This window comes from Oncorhynchus masou, chromosome 4, assembly GCF_036934945.1.
Source record: "Oncorhynchus masou masou isolate Uvic2021 chromosome 4, UVic_Omas_1.1, whole genome shotgun sequence".
NCBI classification, from domain to species: domain Eukaryota; kingdom Metazoa; phylum Chordata; class Actinopteri; order Salmoniformes; family Salmonidae; genus Oncorhynchus; species Oncorhynchus masou.
Window position 1 is genome coordinate 823,627 of NC_088215.1, and position 20,088 is coordinate 843,714.

At 40.4% G+C, this 20,088-nt stretch overlaps 1 protein-coding gene across 3 annotated transcripts in view; it reads right to left on the reverse strand.

Annotated features, from left to right (window-relative positions):
• The window catches only part of mark1 (MAP/microtubule affinity-regulating kinase 1), an 87,976-nt gene that overhangs the window by 41,779 nt on the left and 26,109 nt on the right, over positions 1 to 20,088 (reverse strand). For all 3 annotated transcript variants that reach the window (XM_064946956.1, XM_064946946.1, XM_064946965.1), the window contains one exon: positions 19,060 to 19,113. In XM_064946956.1, the coding sequence (XP_064803028.1) occupies positions 19,060 to 19,113 (54 nt within the window). The remainder of the gene's footprint in view (positions 1 to 19,059; positions 19,114 to 20,088) is intronic.

Here is a 20,088-nt window from a genome sequence, read left to right on the forward strand (position 1 = left end):
CAAGAAGTTGGTCATTATTAGTAAATGTGCATTATGCATGGTTCTGGTTAAATTTAACAAAAAGGGAATTTTCATAGACAGACTTAAAAGCCAGATCAGTGATTGTAAAAATGATGATTAAATTATTTTCATAAAATAATTACATTAGTGGGTCTTATGGTTGTGGAAGGCTTATATTTAGCCTAGGTATAATTTCACAAGCTCTGAATTCATTAGATTATTGCTGATATTTGAAATGCAGTGCATTTCACCTTTAAATAAGCTTTGTTGAACAGTTAGAGGAAACATTCAAACCGAGATTTATATTGTGAATTGCCCGTACGTTTGTAATAATCAAGATATTTTTAAGCCATAATCACCCAGCCCTGATAGGTGCTTCATCTTCACCCATTTCTATGGGGAAAACGTTTTGGGGTAAAGTTTACTCTAGGTACTGATCTAGGAACAGCTTCCCCTCCTCCAATCCTAACCTTAACCATTACCAGGGTAAATGAAATACCGACTCAAGATCAGCACCATGGAAAACACTGTACACAGGTGCACTATTAGAATGAGGTGAGAGTGTACAGAAACGTGACGCTGTAGTTGGCAGGAACAGTGGTTGTATTTTTAGATCAGGGGCTATAACTAGCTCCGCACTTGGATACGGGAGAACCTTGTAGCCACGGGACTCAACTCGATTCATATTCATGACATTGCGGCTCGTGATTGGCTCCTCAAAAAGCGAGGCTGGGTGGGAGTAACGAGCATCCGTGAGTAACAGATTGTGTGTATTTTTAACCGTGTGGATGTGTACATTGAATATGTGAACTCCATGCATGCATGTTTGTATCTGAGCATTGGGGAACTTCTGCCCAGTACACCCAAACCAGTCTACCACACCCTCTTTGAAATGTACAAAGAAAAATGTGAGTGAACTGTAATAAACAAACACACTGAATTTGAGCATCAACTTTGGTTTTTATTTATGATTTGCGTCATTCACCGTCTCGGACCACATATGTGTCTTGCACAGTCTTGCTCTTAAGAGCCCCTCTAGAGAGTTTCCATACGTCACAGCAACGTCAGCCCTCTCACACACCAGGCACTCACACGTGCGCACACAAGCATGCACTCACACATTTCTCAATGAACTACAAAGTAACCACACAGACAACCCCTTTTTACCCCGTCCTCTACTCCAATGACTCTTTGCGTCCGAGGCACCCCTTAGGGTGGCCTCTTGATGCCTGACTGGCTGATGAGGAGTGACAGGCATGTGGGCCAGACCTCCCCCTCCCATGACGCAAGTAGCAAAAGGAGTCTAGTCTGATCTACTGCAGAGAGCTGGCTTGCGTTCAGCAGGAACCACCGTATGAAAGCGTTCTCAAACGGGGAATGAAAATGTGTGTTTTATTATCAGCCAATTTTAGGGTAGTACTGTCTCGGTTGGTGCCACTCCCACCCCCCAAAAATCTGTTTTCATGCTCCCTGAGCTTGTACCTGTGTTAGGACAAACCAAGAGCCTACTTTCAACCAATCTAATTAACCTAAATGAAAGCTGCAATGTAGTGATGCACTGATGACAATTTTGGCCGATACCAATTTACAAATATTTTCATTGCCAAAAAACACCGATACCGATAACCGATATTAAAAATGAGAGCGGCCTTTTAAGCATTCACATGGACGCAGCGGTCTAAGGCACTGCATTTCATCCAGGCTGTATCATATCCGGCCGTGATTGGGAGTCCCATAGGGCGCGCACAATTGACACTATTACTGTGAAACTCCGGTAGGACAACATCTGAAAAATAGCACACTTGGTTCTTAACTGACTTGCCTAGTTAAATAAAGACAACATCACCCACACAGAACAAAAAGTAATTTCATCTTGGCTTTAATGCATTTTGCCTTTGAGTTGTCTCAGTAAACATTCTTATCATCAAATGACTGCTATTGTTTGCTCAGTCAAATACATATGCACGGTAGCTTTGACATCGGTTTTGAACTTCACTAGGGTTCAGAATTTTGGATGAAAAGCATGTCCAAATTAAACTGCCTGCTACTGAGGTCCAGAAGCTAGGGTATGCATATAATTAAATTTGGATAGAAAACACTAACGTTTCCAAAATCTGTTCAAATAATGTCTGAGTATAACAGAACTGATATGTCATCTAAAAAAGGAAAATTTAAAAGACAGTTGTTATTTGATTAATGGTGGCTGTTTTCCATTGAAAGCTATCCACCATACAAAGACTTAGGACCTTCAAAATAAAAGTATGGCATAATGGCTTCCCGATTAATCATGACCAGTCTTTAGGCATTGTTTCAGGTTTTTCTCTAAAAATCGGGAAACAACACATTTGATGATATTACAGTTTATCTCCAGACTTGTCTTGCGTTGCACGTGATCGATGCAGTGCCTGTTTAATTTTCCATTGAATCAAGCTTTTGTCAAACGGGTGAAATATTATTGATTATTTATGACAAAAACAACCTGAGGATTGATTTTAAACCATAAACATCAATGTTTCTTAAAATCAATTATATATATTTTTTGAAACTTTTCATCTTGGTGTTGATAGTGCCTGCTAATATGAATTTCTTTTAACTAAATGCAGGTCTTTGCAAGCAGTCAGGGTATATGCAACAGTTTGGGCAAAACAAACATTTGTTGTCAAACATGGAGACCATTTCTTCCAACCAGATGAAGATCAAAGGCCAGAATTAATTAATGCTATTTCTGACTTTTGTGACACTCTCCTTGGTTGGAAAATGGCTGTATGGGTTTCTGTGTCTAGGCGCTGACCAAACATAATCGCAAAGTGTGCTTTCGCAGTAAAGCCAATTTGAAATCAGACACTGTGGCTGGATTTACAAGAAGTGTATATTTAAAATGGTGTAAAATACTTGTATGTTTGAGGAATTTTAATTATGGGGTTTCTGTTGTTTTGAATTTGGTGCCCTGCAATTTCACTGGCTGTTGTCGAGGTGGGACCTTGTACCAGAGATGTTCACATCGGTGTTGAACCAGACATCAGCCGATTCCGATATGTTCACCGATATATTGTGCATCACAACAGCAATGTTTAACTTTTTGGGCGACCTGACCAAATTCACATAGCAATGTGATTTATACATCTGTCATTCTCATTGAGCAAGTCTAAGAAGTGGTAGATCTGTTCATGTGCGCAATTTCTATGCGTCCGTTTTTACGTTTTGTTTTTGCGTCTTTTACTTTCTTTTTTTTACCCCAGCGTCAAACAGCTTTAAATACAATATTTTACGGTTATGGAAAATATATTTCACATCAATTTAGATGGTACAATTATTCTCAACAATATATATTGCTTGTTTTGTCACAAACTGAAATTAGGTTAACATTAAGAATTTTAGCAACCAGGTAATGGATTCATCCTGATACAAGATGGCGCCGGAGAACAAGGCTGACATTTTACATATTCGTAACCAATTGTGTTTCTTTGCATGGTCTGTAACTTATCATTTTACTTTTTTGTACATCATGTTGCTGTTACAGTCTCTTATGACCGAAAATAACTGCTGGACATCAGAACTGCAATTACTCACCACGGACTGGCGGAATCCTTTTTTTCCATTAATGAGTTCGACGTGAATGACATACTGCCGGCCAAGATCCGTCAGTTGCGTTTAGAGAGGGCGAAGAAAAAGGGGTCAGAGGGCTGGGCTGCCTTCTGAGAATTTGTAGTCGATCGAATAAACCCCACTTCTTTCCAATCTGCTTGCAAACGTGCAATTTTTGTAAAATAAAAATCGATGACCTACAAGGAAGATTAACCAACCGGACATTCAAAACTAATCTTATGCTTCACAGGGTCGTGGCTGAACAACGACATTATCAACTTACAGCTGGCTGGTTACATGCTGTATCGGCAGGACAGAACAGCGGCGTCTGGTAAGACAAAGGGAAGCGGTCTATGTATTTATGTAAATAACAGCTGGCGCACGATGTCTAAGGAGATCTCAAGGTTTGCTCGCCTGAGGTAGAGTATCTCATGATAAGCTGTAGACCACACTATCTACCAAGAGAGTTTCTGTATTTTTCAAAGCTGTTGACAAACCACCATAGACTGATGCTGGCACAAAGAACGCACTCCTTGAGCTATATACCACCATAATCAAACAGGAAAACTCTCAACCAGAGGCGGCGCTCCTAGTAGCCTTACATCCGTGTTACCAAATTTCATGTTAAATATGCAACCAGAGAAAAAAAAAAAAAAAACTCTGGACCACCTTTACGCCACAAAGCTCTCCCTCGCCGTCCATTTGGCAAATCTGACCATAATTCTATCCTCCTGATTCCTGCTTACAAGCAAAACTACAGCAGGAAGCACCAGTGACTCGATCAATACAAAAAAAGTGGTCAGATGAAGCAGATGCTAAGCTACAGGACTGTTTTGCTAGCACAGACGGGAATATGTTCTTGGATTCCGCCGATGGCATTGAGGAGTACACCACATCAGTCATTGGATTCATCAATAAGTGCATCGATGACGACGTCCCCACATTGACCATACATACCCCAACCAGAAGCCATGGATTACAGGCAACATCAGCACTGAGCTAAAGGCTAGATCTGCCGCTTTCAAGGAGCGGGACTCTAGCCTGGAAGCTTATAAGAAATCCTGCTATGCCCTCCGACCCATCAAACAGGCAAAGCGCCAATACAGGACTAAGAGTGAATCGTACTACACTGGCTCTGACTCTCGTCGGATGTGGCAGGGTTTGCAAACCATTACAGACTACAAAGGGAAGCACAGCCAAGAGCTGCCCAGTGCCACGAACCAAACTACTTCTATGCTCGCTTCGAGACAAATAGCACTGAAACATGCATGAGAGCACCAGCTGTTCCGGAAGACTGTGTGATCACACTCTCCGCAGCCGATGTGAGTAAGTAAGATCTTTAAAAAGGTCAACATTCACAAAGCCACGGGCCAGACAGATTACCGGGACGTGTAATGCGAGCATGCACGTGCCTTCCCACCAGAGACTAGATTCAATTCCTGCATCTTGTATTCCTGCTATATCTCCTCCTTCCATTCTCTCTCTGTTTCCAAACTATCTGTAATAAAATAAATAAAACTATCTGCATATAAAATAAAAAAGGAATTCCACTCTAAAATATATCAAAATGATCCTTCTAGGACAAGCAGTACTACTGCATTATGGCTGTCATGTTGTCCAGGCAAAGCTTAGACCAGTGAGTTCCATAAGTGCCAGCTGCCAGCCAAATAGCTGACGACTAACCCTTATGTTATTGGGGTGTTAAAGATGTCACCAAATTTGAATTTGTAGGGCAAAAGTTGTGGTGGGGGACGCCTAGCTTGCTACTAATTTTATTCTAGTGTCATATACCCATTGTTGCCTTGTAAGACACTTATTGAAGTAATATGTGCACAAAACAAAAAAACTAAATTACATTTAGCATTTTATACAGAGATAGCCATAGTAAGAACAGCTGCCATGTTGTCACATTATACAAACACATGTTTCATTCTCCTCATGTAGAAAAAGATGATGAAACCCTATCACAGAAGAAGCCGTACAAATGGGTGGGGGGTGATCAGCCACATAGGAATGAGTGAGGACATCTACGAAGTGATGTGCACAGTGCTTTCACAGTGTATGAACTTCAAAATATGGTGAACATATATCACACAGTTTTGTGTAGGCATGTGTATATGTGCTGACAACATACATAAGAGCAAACACCACAATGAATGTGTCGCAGACACACACAGACAATGTGTGGAAAAGTCAGGGAGCAGAAAGGTCACCTACCTGCTTAGAATGCAAGATGCGAAACTAAAGAAGAGATGGAAAGAGGGAGAGAGAAAAGCAAAACGCTAAATGATGGAGCAACACGAAGCAGGAGAGGGGTGGGGCCTCTTTCTCACGACACCCAAAAAAAATAAAAAAAATAAATCGGCCCCAAAAATCTCCCCCAACAATAGTGACAGATCAATTGATCACATTTGGATGCTGTCCTATCCCTTTGTTCCCCTCACTACCATTGTCGCGTTCCAAATATTACCGACTTGTCTTTCGTTAACGCAACAGAGTCTAGTTCTGACACGGCAGACAGACCAGAGGGGTACCAGCCCAGGGAATATGCAGTGTTAACTAGTATTGTATTATTATTATTACTCAATAGTAGTACAACTAACATCATTATCCAGCTAAGGAGCGACACCAGACTGGAGGAGATTGCGTCTGCAATGTTGACAGGAAGCTCTGGAAGATCGACGGGATGAAAAGTCGACAACAGACGACCAGATTTTATTATTTAACTAGGCAAGTCAGTTAAGAACCAATTATTATTTACAATGGCGGCCTACCCCTTGCCAAACTCTAACCCGGACATCACTGGACCAATTTGTGCACCGCCCTATGGGACACCCAATCACGGCCGGTTGTGATACAGCCTGTAGTCGAACTAGGGTCTGTAGTGACGGCTCTAGTACTGAGATGTAGATGATTATTATAGTAGTGTTACAGTAGTTTTAGAATTTAAGGCTTTATATCAGAATTATATGTAGCTAGCTGTTCAAGTATTACTATGGTAACTGCAGAGTATAAGTGGCCTTTACAGCTCAGACTGAGTAATTATAATGGAACACGCTTGAGTACACCAATTAAAAAGCCAATTAAAGCAAATGAACCTTAAACTGAGAGGAAACAAACTAAAACAAATGAAGCAGCCTTACTACCTAATAATGGGTAGGATAATATATGGGAAAGGACTGGGCGATATGGACAAAATATCATATTGTGGTATTTTTCAAATTTGTGACGGTATGACGATATTTTATGTTTTTGATTAATAAAAGTTCTAAATTTGTTTTATAAGTAGTGCATAACCCTAGGGTGGCAACATATATTCGAAATTCCTTCAATGGGTCTTTCTCCATTCGGATTGTTTTATACGGTTCAATTCAACTTCAACCTAAAATAATTTCCTGCAATTCCACCATTTTCTGCATTTCCTGCACTCATGAGATTATTTCCACACTGCCACGATATGGGCAAAAATACTAGGCCTTATTTTTAACCAAATTACGATTTAGATCAAAACACTTGGGGTGAACTTCTGGAATCATGGAAATAGAATGTTTATTATGATTCTGTAGTTAGAATATAAGTAAGAGTGGGAACTTTGAATACAGTGCTGTTTGAAATGACAACGAATGAAAATGCCATGGACAAGTTATTGTGAAGTGATGGTCAGTGTTTCCTAGGGGACCCTATAATCTTTGGCTACATTAAATCTTTATTCATATAGCCAACATATTCATACTTCGCATATTCCTCTTTGATTTAAAAGATACTGTTGCACAAACAACATGCTGATTTAAGCCTCCACCAGTACTGGTATCAGGCTGTATTAGCTAGCTACGTTTGCTCTAACTCAGTACTTTTATTAACTAGCGATTATTATTAGTGGCTAACACGATTTAGCTGAACTTGCCAAGAAAATACAAACTAGCTGTTTGCAGAAGATGTAATGAACACAAACTAATATTGTAATTATAGAACTTGTGGATGTATTTTCAGATCAAAGTGGAAACAACATCGTCATCAACATTGTTGCATGTGCTGTATTTACCATGCAGACTGAACGAAAGAGTCTCGTGGTCAAGCAACAACAAAATGCGCTCCTTGAGTGACGGGGTGGGAGAGAGAGAGCGGAGAGGGATGACTCAAGTAGCGGAGTAAACTATAAAAATGGAAGTTACACACAGCGTATCGCATTTAACCAAACAAACATTCAAATACCGCTATTTTCTATTTATTCGTTATTTTACCAGGTAAAGTTGACTGAGAACTCGTTCTCATTTGCAGCAACGACCTGGGAAATAGTTACAGGGGAGAGGAGGGGGATGAATGAGCCAATTGTAAACTGGGGATTATTAGGTGACAGTGATGGTTTGAGGGCCAGATTGGGAATTTAGCAAAGACACCGGGGTCTACTCTTACAATAAGTGCCATGGGATCTTTAATAACCTCAGAGAGTCAGGACACCCGTTTAACATCCCAACCGAAAGCCGGCACCCTACAGAGGGCAGTGTCCCCAATCACTGCCCTGGGGTATTGGGATATTCTTTTAAACCAGAGGAAAGAGTGCCTCCTACTGGCCCTCCAACACCACTTCCAGCAACATCTGGTCTCCCATCCACGAACTGACCAGTACCAACCCTGCTTAGCTTCAGAAGCAAGCCAGCAGTAATATGCAGGGTGGTATGCTGCTGAAGGTATAGAAGGTAAAGTAAAAACCTAAACTGGTCCGTGCATAAATACCGGTATATAGTCAAATACAGTATACTGCACAGCCCTAGTATGGAATAGGAGACGTTTTACATTACGGCAGCCTTATAATACTAAAGTTATGCTTAGGAAATAGCCTATGTAAGCACTGGGACCAGAAATTGTCATGGGCATTTATAACACACCATGCTATTGAGAACTATCTTGTCAAATTAGATATTCAAATGTATCTCATTTCAATTTAACACTACACTGACATCATTCCGTTATTATTTTTCTCAATGGGCTCCTCACAAAACATACCCATTTGACTAGCAAACAAATTATATTCTGAGGTCCTTAAGGAAGCTCCTTCCTCTTCATTCTTAATATGTGATTTGTAATGCATTCTTGTGCATTGAGCTGTGCAACTGACATGGCAAAATCTAGGGGATATTTTTAGCAAGACATTTCCAAATTCCACCACAACATTCTGAGCTGACTGATAAGTTGACTGATAAGTACAACTTCCTGCGAGGGTGGAATTATTTGACGGTGTTGTGGATAAATGTCTATGTGTTTGGGTCCATCTTTCCGACTCGCTATTGGTTCCCTCTGAAACACTTTCTCAGGCACACACACACACACAGTATGTTTGTTTATCCCATGTGTAACTCTGTTGTTTTTGTCGCACTGCTTTCCTTTATCTTAGCCAGGTTGCAGTTGTAAATGAGAACTTGTTCAAGTGGCCTACCTGGTTAAATAAAAGGTGAAATATTATTTAATTTTTTTAAGTAATAAAATGTAAAAAAAATAAAATAATTTTTTTTAAACAAAATTAAAAAATTCACACACACCCCTCACATCATTAATCTATGTTCAGTGCAGAAGCAGGGCTGCACATTTCGAGACAAACACACGACACAATAACGCAAACGCTGAAATATGTTGTCTGTTAAGCTAGGCTTGTTAAGCTAGGCTTGTTAATTGCTTCCAGAAGTTGAGCCCTCTTTCCATTATGGCACAGACACAAAGATGAGTCTTTCTATCTCGGCATTGGGTTGTTCCATGTCATATCAGCAAGCCATGACACCCACCATCTCAGATTGCTCTGAAATCATTTCTGTTGTAGAAACAGATAAGATTAGCATTCCTGCAACATTATTTTGTTGAAATATACATTTGATCTGAGAAATTAAGCTAATTGATTGCACCCTTATTGGCCATTTTATTTGACAGGATTCATATAAATGGAGTATCTCACATCCGATTTGGATGCTAACTTACAGCTGAAGCAAACATTAATTCACTAGCCCAGTGCTTTGTAATATGCAAATAAGGCAAAATACGCTGATTTCTGTGACAAGCTAATATTATTATTTTTTTGCCGTGCTATCAAGTATCGTTATGGTATCGAGTATCATGATAATAAACCTTGCGTCGGTATCAAAATCAAATTCTGGTATCATGACACTAATCCGATCCATGTGTACAATCGCACAGTAGTGTACAGCAAGCAGTTAGACAGTCGGGCCCGAGAGGCAATAAATGAACACAACCGAAAGCTTACCTTGACTTGGAAGAGTTGCAGTGTTGGATAGCCTTAGCCAGATAGCTAACTTAAACAGCATTCCTCTGTTTGAGTCAGGTTATTGAGTAGGCAAAATTAGCTGCATTAGCTAAGTGAAAAGGAAAACCAAGAAGAAAAATAGCTAACCCTCTCCCTCTCTTACTGCTGCTTCTCCTTACATTTTTTAAATAAATGAATTTGTTTAAAACTGTTCAACTATTGTCTCTCTCTTTGAGTCAACCACTCACCACACTGTATGCAGTGCTAGCTTGCTGTAGCTTATGCTTTCAGAACTAGATTAATTATCTGGTCCTTTTATTGGGTGGACAACATATCAGTTCATACTGCAAAAGCTCAGACAGTTTGGTGGACATCCTCCAAAAGTTGCCATAATTACTGTGAAAGTCTATGGAAGGGGGTGAGAACCATGAGCTTCCTAGGTTTCTTACTGAAGTCAATGTACCCAGAGGAGGATGGGAAAATAGCTGTCATCCGGCAACACCATGGTGCTACCTTATAAAGTGCTGTTGAAGCTACTGTAGACCATTGCAAACAGTGTGTTTTAGTTATTTAATGAGATGTAAATTAGGGCTGTCAAAGTTCATGCGTGACATTTTTAAAATCGCCATATTTTTTGGTCGGCGTTAATCATGTCTCCATTTCTTCACCACAAGGACCCTTTTAAGAGCAGAACACAACACTACTTGCAGGCAGTGCTTGCGGCTTTGCATGGCTGAAGACCGTGTGCCTCTAGCCAAAATCATGTGAAAAGTTATGCCCAATATTAAACAACCGGAGCTGTTTTTTCATTCTGCCGCGGATTGTTGCGCATGTCACAGGCCATTTTAAAACTACTCGTGAGGCGCTATTTGTTGGTTTAACAACAACATTTTTAGCTAGCTAGTCATGTTACTTAGCTAGCAACCTGAACTTGACCACTGACTAGGCTATGCACAAACTTGAATGGCACAGGAAGAACTGAAAAGGAATAGGGTCTGCAAAAGAGATGCTTCAAAAGGTAGGCTGCATATGCAAGAGTACAGTGAAATGCGTTTCTTGCTTGCTCTTTCCCAACAATAGAGTAATCAAAATCATAGTCAAGTGTGAGCGCGAGAGTAAGAGAGAGTAATTCTCTACCAGAAAGTTGGTTGGCCCTCTGATGTCACATAGGTTGACACATTGTAAAAGGGCTTAATAAATGAAAACATAGCAAAAAGTCACACTGCACCTAACATCATTACTAAAGTTTAGACATACAAGTTACGACACCCAGTCTCAAGGTTGGCTAACCCTGTAAATTCCTTTGGTCTCTAGTTTGGTAAATCAACTTTTAGTTCTCTTGCACCTTATTTGCACACACTGTATATATACACTTTTCTACTGTGTTATTGACTGTACGTTTGTTTATTCCATGTGTAACTCTGTGTTGTTGTTGGCAGATGTAAATGAGTACTTGTTCTCAACTGGCCTACCTGATTAAATAAAAGGTTAAATAAAAATGTAAACATTTGTGGAACAAACTGCAAAACATTTTTTGTTACATTTGATGTTCTGGCAATTCAAAAAGCTGATTAAGGACCATATTACTGAAGAATGTGTTTATCGTGCTTTTCCTTTTGGTTTGCAGGTCTTTTTTGTAATTCAGGGGTCATCTGTTAAAGAGAACTTGGTCTCAGTACATAAAATAAAAATCTAAATAAAAATGAGAGAGTATATGCAGGCCTATGTGTGTAAAGTTATCTGAACAGTACAGATGGTTAAAGTGTTTTAATAACATTGTTGGACAAGTTGAAGAGCTCTGTTCTTTAGTCCAGGGATCATCAACGAGATTCAGCCGCAGGCCAGAACATAATTAAGCCTACAAATAATTTGACTGCAAGAATCCCAGATAACATTTGACTAAAACATAATAATTTCAAATCTTGCTTACATTTGTACACGATCACATATTAGGTTTGGAAATACTTTGGCACAGATTTCCAAAACAATTAATAAAAAAATAACTTGGAGCTTATTTGCTGGTATTTTTTACAGTGTTTAATAGCCATCAATTATATATTTTTTAAGTAGTTATTTGTTTGTTTAGAGAACTCGGGGGGCCAAATAAACTCACCAGCAAGCCAAATTCGGACCGCCAGTTGGGGAACCCTGCTATAGTTACAATAATTTAGAATGCTTGAAGCATTAACAGTAATTAAAGCTGTGTGTGTGTGTGTGTGTGTGTGTGTGTGTGTGTGTGTGTGTGTGTGTGTGTGTGTGTGTGTGTGTGTGTGTGTGTGTGTGTGAGAGAGAGAGAAAGTGAGAGACTGCTGTGTGCAAGTGTTAAGCTTCAAGAACATTGATATGAGCGAGTAGGCCGACTTAAAGCTATGTGGAAAATTCCTATTAATACATTCTGATGTAGATCATTTTGTGTTTCCATTCCTTATAAATCAAAGCATAGTTTGCCTGTAACTCAATGCAATGCTTTTTAAATGTAAAAATCTTAGGGCCAAATTTGAGCCAAAAAAAAAGAAGGAATTAATCGCGATTAACTAATGCTATTAACTCAATTACTTTCATAATTTGACATCCCTAATGTAAATATATTTAGTATAGATAATCTAAAATGGATAACTTAAATGTTTCACAATGGCTTGCGAAAGTATTCACCCCCCTTGGCATTTTTCCAATTTTGTTGCCTTACAGCCTGGTATGAAAATAGATTTTTGGGGGGTTTGTATCATTTGATTTACACAACATGCCTACCACTTTGAAGATGCAAAATATTCGACCAAAAAACAAAGTCAATACTTTGTAGAGCCACCTTTTGCAGCAATTACAGATGCAAGTCTCTTGGGACATGTCTCTATAAGCTTGGCACAACTTGCCACTGGGATTTTTGCCCATTCTTCAAGGCAAAACTGCTCCTTCAAGTTGGATGGGTTCCACTGGTGTACAGCAACCTTTAAGTCATATCACAGATTCTCAATTGGATTGAGGTCTGGGCTTTGATTAGGCCATTCCAAGACATTTAAAATGTTTCCCCTTAAACCACTTGAGTGTTGCTGTTAGGTGAACCTCCGTCCCCATCTCAAATCTCCGGAAGACAAACAGGTTGCCCTCAAGAATTTCCCTGTATTTAGCGCTATCCATCATTCCTTCAATTCTGACCAGTTTCCCAGTCCCTGCCGATGAAGAACATGCCAACAGCATGATGCTGCCACCCCCATGCTTCACTGTGGGGATGGTGTTCTGAGGTGTTGGGTTTGCCCCAGACATAGCGTTTTCCTTGATGGCCAAAAAGCTCAATTTTAGTCTCATCTGACCAGAGTACCTTCTTCTATATGTTTTTGGCGTCTCCCACAGGCCTTTTAGCGAACACCAAAAGTGTTTGCTTATTTTTTTCTTTAAATTAAGCAGTGTCTTTTCTGGCCACTCTTCCGTAAGGCCCAGCTCTGTGGAGTGTACGGCTTAAAGTGATCTGATGGACAAATAACTCCAATCTCCGCTGTGGAGCTTTGCAGCTACTTCAGGTTGATCTTTGGTCTCTTTGTTGCCTCTCTGATTAACGCCCTCCTTGCCTGGTCTGAGTTTTGGTGGGCGGCCCTCTCTGGGCAGGTTTGTTGTGGTGCCACAACTTTGTCCCTGACCTGTTTGTTGAGCTCCTTGGTCTTCATGGTTCCGCTTGCTTGGTGGTGCCGCTTGCTTAGTGGTGTTGCAGACTCAGGGGCCTTTCAGAACAGGTGTATATATACTGAGATAATGTGACAGATCGTGTGACACTTAAATAAAGTCAACCTGTGTGCAATCTAACTAATCATGTGACTTCTGAAGGTAATTGGTTGCACCAGATCTTATTTAAGGGGCTTCATAGCAAAGGAGGTGAACACATATGCACGCACCACTTTTCCTTATTTTCTTATTTTTTATTTATTTTTTGAAACAAGTTATTTTTTTCATTTCACTTTACCAATTTGGACTATTTTGTGTAAATCCAAATAAAAATCCATTTAAATTTGAGGTTGTAACGCAACAAAAATTCACTGATAGGATGGTCGTCCCCTTCCTCTTCTGAGTAGCCTCCACTGCCTTGGGATAAAGATAACATAAGGATACTATTGTTTTTCATCCAATGACATAGCAGCATGAAAAACAGAGGCAACAGCGGAAAAATTAAATCCACAAATAAATATATACTTGATACTCGGAGGGCAACACAAACAATTTGGACAATCTCTTGCCAATATGTAGCCTTCAAAGCAAGTTAACAGATCATACTTGTTTACCGTTCCAAAAATGTTTGACTCAGACCCCCCCTTCCAGCATTGGGGAACATCCCGCCATGTGTACTTCCACAGGCACAAGCACTGTTCATGACAAACTGTTTACGTCCCTCTTGTTTACGGAGAGAACATTTTGCAGGTTTAAAGGTTATTTCTTGCAATTCTATACATTCTGTTATGTCTAATGTGTATTCATGTGATATTTGAGTGACTCAAACATTACCACAAAATCTATGGGCTAAAAAAACGTTATCTGACATGGGCTAGTTGATCTGGACATTTGACAAGTTATAAATAGCTCCAATGTATTCAATGACTGACATGACAAAAGGGAAACAGATGCTACACTACCAATTTTGAAATTGCACCTTGTGCATTCTACTATTACAACTTTCAAGAGTAAGTTGAAAGCCCCCCCCTGCTGACCCCTCGCACCCATAGGGGTGGCGCCCCACAGTTTGGGAACTATTCAATGCTGGCCAAATTCCACTCAAGATTTTAGAGGGGTAATTTATGAGTATGGGACTATAGGCTGCACAAATCCATCAAAATGCCCTGGTCAAGTCTACTGCTCCACCAGCGAGCCAACAGAGATGTGTCTTGTGGGGGAATCAGAGAGCAGTCTCAAAACATTCCTTCCCTTGGGAGGTACTTTGCAGCATGGTCAAGTAACTGACGGGCAGACTGTGGGCCAATTTCAGCTTTTCCGACCACACCGGGAAAAAACATGTAGCAGAAAAGTAGCGGGGTAACAGGCCCGCAGAGCTTTGACAAATCCCACACTGTGTTCTTATATCGCAAGACCTCATGGCGCGTGCGTCTCGATAGTCCAATGCGGCTTCCTCTCCATCTGCACAGATCTGAAAACACGGGATAAAGTGACAGCAATATGTCGAGTGCCTTTTAGGAATTTGCTTTCGCTTGGAAATAAAACGAGGTCTCTAAACTATTTATATTCAACCTTATTTCAGGTATGCACAGATGGAAGAAAAGGAGACGAGAGGAGTAGGCCTTTTTAGACTATTGACGTGCATCCTTTGTGTTGAAGGACAAAGCACCCATGGCTAGGGGAGGATGTGGCCTAATGCGAGCTATTGATCAGCTGGAATACGATAGCGTGGATGGCCCTCACATTATAAGCGTCTCGGGCCATTATCGACAGATTCTGCCTCCTGTGAATTCACAAGCCAGCCTATGTCCTGTTTCATGTTCTAAAAGAAAGCTTTACCTAAAATATGATATTTTTCTGTCTAACTCTGTATGTCCATCTATCAGTCTCTTTTGAGATCATCCATACATCCACCCATCCTAGACTGGCCGATGCAGGGTTGTTCTGAATGACATCCACCACCAGAACTGCTTGTTGTGTGAGAGAATGAGCGAGAGAGATACTCTTGCGTGACTTATTACTGAGCTGAAACGCGAGCACACACTTTGTGGTGTGTAAACAACCGGAAGCCTGTGATGTTAACTTCCAAAAGTGGAAGTCGCAAGGCGACACTCCATCCAAACCCTTTACATTCGTGAGAATTGGCATATATGGATAGGACTAAATTGAAATGTTTCTTATAGAAGAAATATGAAAAGCATAAGCATGGTAGCAATTGAAAGGGAACAGTTGAGATTATGGGAAAAATATTAGACCAAAGGTAAGGACCCAGCAGTTCACCAGATAAGACTGAATCCAAATACAATGTTGACTTTATGTGCATTTTATATTCTTTATTTTGCCGCATTTGTTATTGATAAAATCAGAAAACACTCTTGATTTGATATTAAGATGAAAAAGCATTGGGACCTTTAATATACCACAGTATATAGATATGCAGGAATACGTTTAAAGGCTGAAAATGCAAATGGTGACTTGACCAGCTAGTTACACCTAGCACAAGACCAGCTAGTTACACCTAGCATATTTTAGGCACAAAATAGGCCCACATATTGATTGTATACAATCGTCATGCCACACTTTTCTTCATCCATTAAACGGTCGTAACCCATACCCAAAACATTAAGATAATAACATGCCCAATGGTCTTTTTCCCAACAAAATCAAGATAAATGTATGAATTACTAAATAAAAATCAGTAATCGCTAGCTTATGAAGTTACAGTTCAGCAATCCCACAAATTCTTGGGTTTATTTGTGTGCTTTGCTAGGAGACGTTTGCATGTAAACCTATAATAATGGATTGTAATGACCAACGTTTCATTCCCCAGGCCGCACCAGATGACATATCCTGCCAAAGCTCTATCGAGGGGATTGTTGGCGTTTGGATTTCAATGCAAAAAGAGGAGACCTGGTATGGTTCTCTGTCTCCCGCTTCAGGCTCGTATTTCTAGTGAACCGAACACACTTCCCCCGAGACCACGGATAGAGCTCACAAATAAGCTCTGGGTTTGAAATGGACAGAAGCTTTTGGTTCAGGTTCGTTGTTGTGTCACGGCTCAGTTACTTGAAAGAGAAAAGTCTTGCAGGTGTCGCAGATGCGTTACGTTTCAAAACACAGGACAACACTTAAAAAATATATACTTACTCTGGAAGGGATCTAGTGAGGGTGCAGTTCACACCAAGACACTGTCAACCAACACCGTTCTAGGTACACGTTTCCATTAACAACCGATCTAGGACCAGCTTACCCTCCCCGTCATACCTTTGACAATTAGGTGGTGAAAATGGCTTAACTGAACTGATGTTAGATCAGTGTCTCGGTGCAACTTAATCCTATTCCACCAAACCCAGATTATCTATGGCTAAGCCCCTCCTATCAGACCTAGACACAACAAGGTTGCTCTAAATATCACAAGGCCTAGCCAATAGGCCCAACCACATTTCCGAACCAAGGAAAGTACTGCATCAAAGGTAATAAGCATTTACTGTTGGTCTCTCACGGAGCCACAGACAAACCCAGTTGGCTAAACTATGTTTAAGATGTTGAATGGCAGCAAAAGTCATGTGACATCACTATCCAATTAAAATCCATATCATATTGTTGTTATTATGGAAGGCTTGGAGCCAAAATGGAGGAAGGTTTAACAAACCCTGGGGGGGCATACTCGTGAACTTTGGTTTAAAACATTGGTCTTAAATGGTAAGTGGAGTGTGTCAGTATACAGCATACAAAACATTAGGATCAACTTCCTACTATTGAGTTTCACCCCTTTTCCCCTCAGAACAGCCTCAATTCGTCAGGGCATGGACTCTACAAGGTGTCAAAAACATTCCACAAGGATGCTGGCCCATGTTGACTCCAATGCTTCCCACAGATGTGCCCAGTTGGCTTTGATGTCCTTTTAGGTTAGGTTTCCATCCAATTTGCCACAGACTTATGCAAATATTCTCAAATCTGCATTTTCCCACCAGAGAGGTTTCCATCAAACAGACTTTTTGCAGATAAAAGGCTGTTCGTGATGACGTATTGCATATTTGCAGTTATATTTTTCACTGGGTACATGGTAATTTAAGTTTAATGTGTTTCCATCACATTTTTATCTGATGGTTTTGTGACAAATCTTGAGCATTATATATTGCAAATTTGCCCACTCTCGTCTTGTCACATGTGCTCTAGCCAACAGCTCACAGATACAGTGCAGGTAGGCTACCTACATTGAGATTATTATGGATAAGAGCGGTAATTACTTGTATTTGTCAAATGGCAGCCAAGTATCAATAATCATGTCACCAGAATAAGAACCTTGATATTTATCGGAAAGGAGCATAAAGCTCATTACCTTGCACACTGACCAGGGAAGGTCATCTGAACTTATTTCATCTGTAATCTAATAAACTGCATGCTTTTCAAGTCGTAGTGGGAGGACCACACAACATGTCACGTGACTCCAAGTTTACTTCAATAGGATGGTTATTATATCAATATTTGCCATTTCCACCGCCATTTCTCGCATATTTATTTTACCAACAAAAAGATGTCGAACAAACCAATTGCTGGCATTTATAAAATTGTACTGGCATAACATGTTGCCATCAGCCCGGTCGTGACTTGTTTCATGCGTCAGGTAATTCATCCGCATGAAATGGTTGGATAGAAACGTGGTTACTGGCACACATTCACTATCCATGTCTCTAGGCTTAAAAATCATTTTTTAACCAAGCTTCTAAGCGGATTATGCATTTATATTCGCATCTATATCAATCATAAAAAGACTGAAGATGATGGCGGCTTTGTCAACTTGGGTGTATTTTTTTTTTACCAATATGACTGTTTGGTGGCAAAGACCATGCAGTATGATTATCAGGTCCTAGCAATGTGTTTGTGAACACGGCTGAAGACAAACATATATTTCCTTATGGAATTCATTCTTAAACTTAATTTTCATGGTGATGACTGAATTATTTTTCTTCAACACAATACATCAATGAATGTTAGTTTACATTTCAAAGGAAAAGTGATCATGGGGATTAAAAATTGCAGCACAAGTTGTGATAGATAGATCAGGAACTAGGCACCGTTCAGAGTTAATTGTCAATACACATATTTGCATGGGATGTAGTGCATTGGATTTCTGGTAAGGATGCTTTAGTGAAAAAGTGTTGGAATCAGGTCCAACTACGTCGACAATTTTTATTGGCTGATAAGGATTTAGTTACAGGATATAATTATCTGCTCAGCTTGTCAGCCCCAGCATTGTGGCTAATTTTGCCACGTTGGCCTATGAGAAAAGATAGCAACAAGCCATTTAAGACCAATGGTTTAAACCAATGGTCTTAGCAAAAGTTCACGAGCATGGCCCTTGTGTGGCTCTGGTCTCTCATACACAATGTCATCCGGTGTCTGACGCAAAACCCAAAAGGGAGGCTGTATAGATATCATCTGATCTCTGTGCTGACGTGACCCATCATAGACCATGTTTAACAGAGAGCGCGAGAGAGGAGATAAGAGTGGAAGAGAAGAAAGAGGAAAAGGGAGAGAGAAAGAGAAGTTTGAATGTGAGGCCTTACCTTCTGTAGACTAGTGGGGTTCAACTGCGTTTTGTCTATTATCTTCACGGCAACCTTCGGAAGCAGAGACAAAGAAGAAATAGACATTACACACCAAACACATCAGGCCAAAGCCCTGTGACATCACCCATTTTGTGTTTGACAATGGAAGGTTTTGATCCTCTAATCCTGACCCAGGTTTACCGGAGTCTGAGGAGCTTCCGAGAGAGCGGCTGTGTCACAAATTACACCATATTCCCTGTATAGTGCACTACTTTTGATCAGAGCCTTATGGGCCCTGATCAAAATTAGTGCACTATATAGGGAATATGGTGCCATTTAGGATACAGGCAAAGTTATGATCAAATGGTAAATTAGCATCATGGTTAGCACCACACAAGGTGTGCTTTCCTCAGAACAGGGGGATCAAGTCACCAGAAAGCAGAATCGACAGCCTTGGGTTGGGTAACTCGAGCTCAAAATTGAAAATCTATTCAGGCCTAATTCTTGCTGTCTGCCAGCGAAACAAAATAGATAAACGCTGTCGCTGTTAGGAAGGCTGCAAATGCACAAACTGATGAATGTTTTGAACGGAGGACTGTATGAGAATGTAATTTGGACGCACACACCAACAGACACACAGCGACAGCCGCGAGCCCCACACACAGAGATGGTGGCTGTAATGACATTCCTCAACCATCATTTCAGACGAGACTGGTCTTAGAAATGTCTAGAGATGACTGCTGAGGTCTACACAGGCTCTGTCGGTTCCTTTCATATTGGTAAATAAAAACGTACCCTGGCCACTGAGTGAGGGATCTTAAACGGAAGCCTCAGACGTGATGCCGACCTGCCTACATGCTCATAGTGTAAGGCGGTAGGAGGCCAATTTCCTCTATCAAGGTCTAGACCAGAGGCTCGTGTCGATCCATAATTTCTAAGATTAACCATTCTAAAAGAGACAAGTTATGTCCAACAGTTAAAGCGACACTCCTTAATTTGACTGTGGCTGCTTTAAGGACTATGAATCAGAGGGTTGTTGGTTCAAAT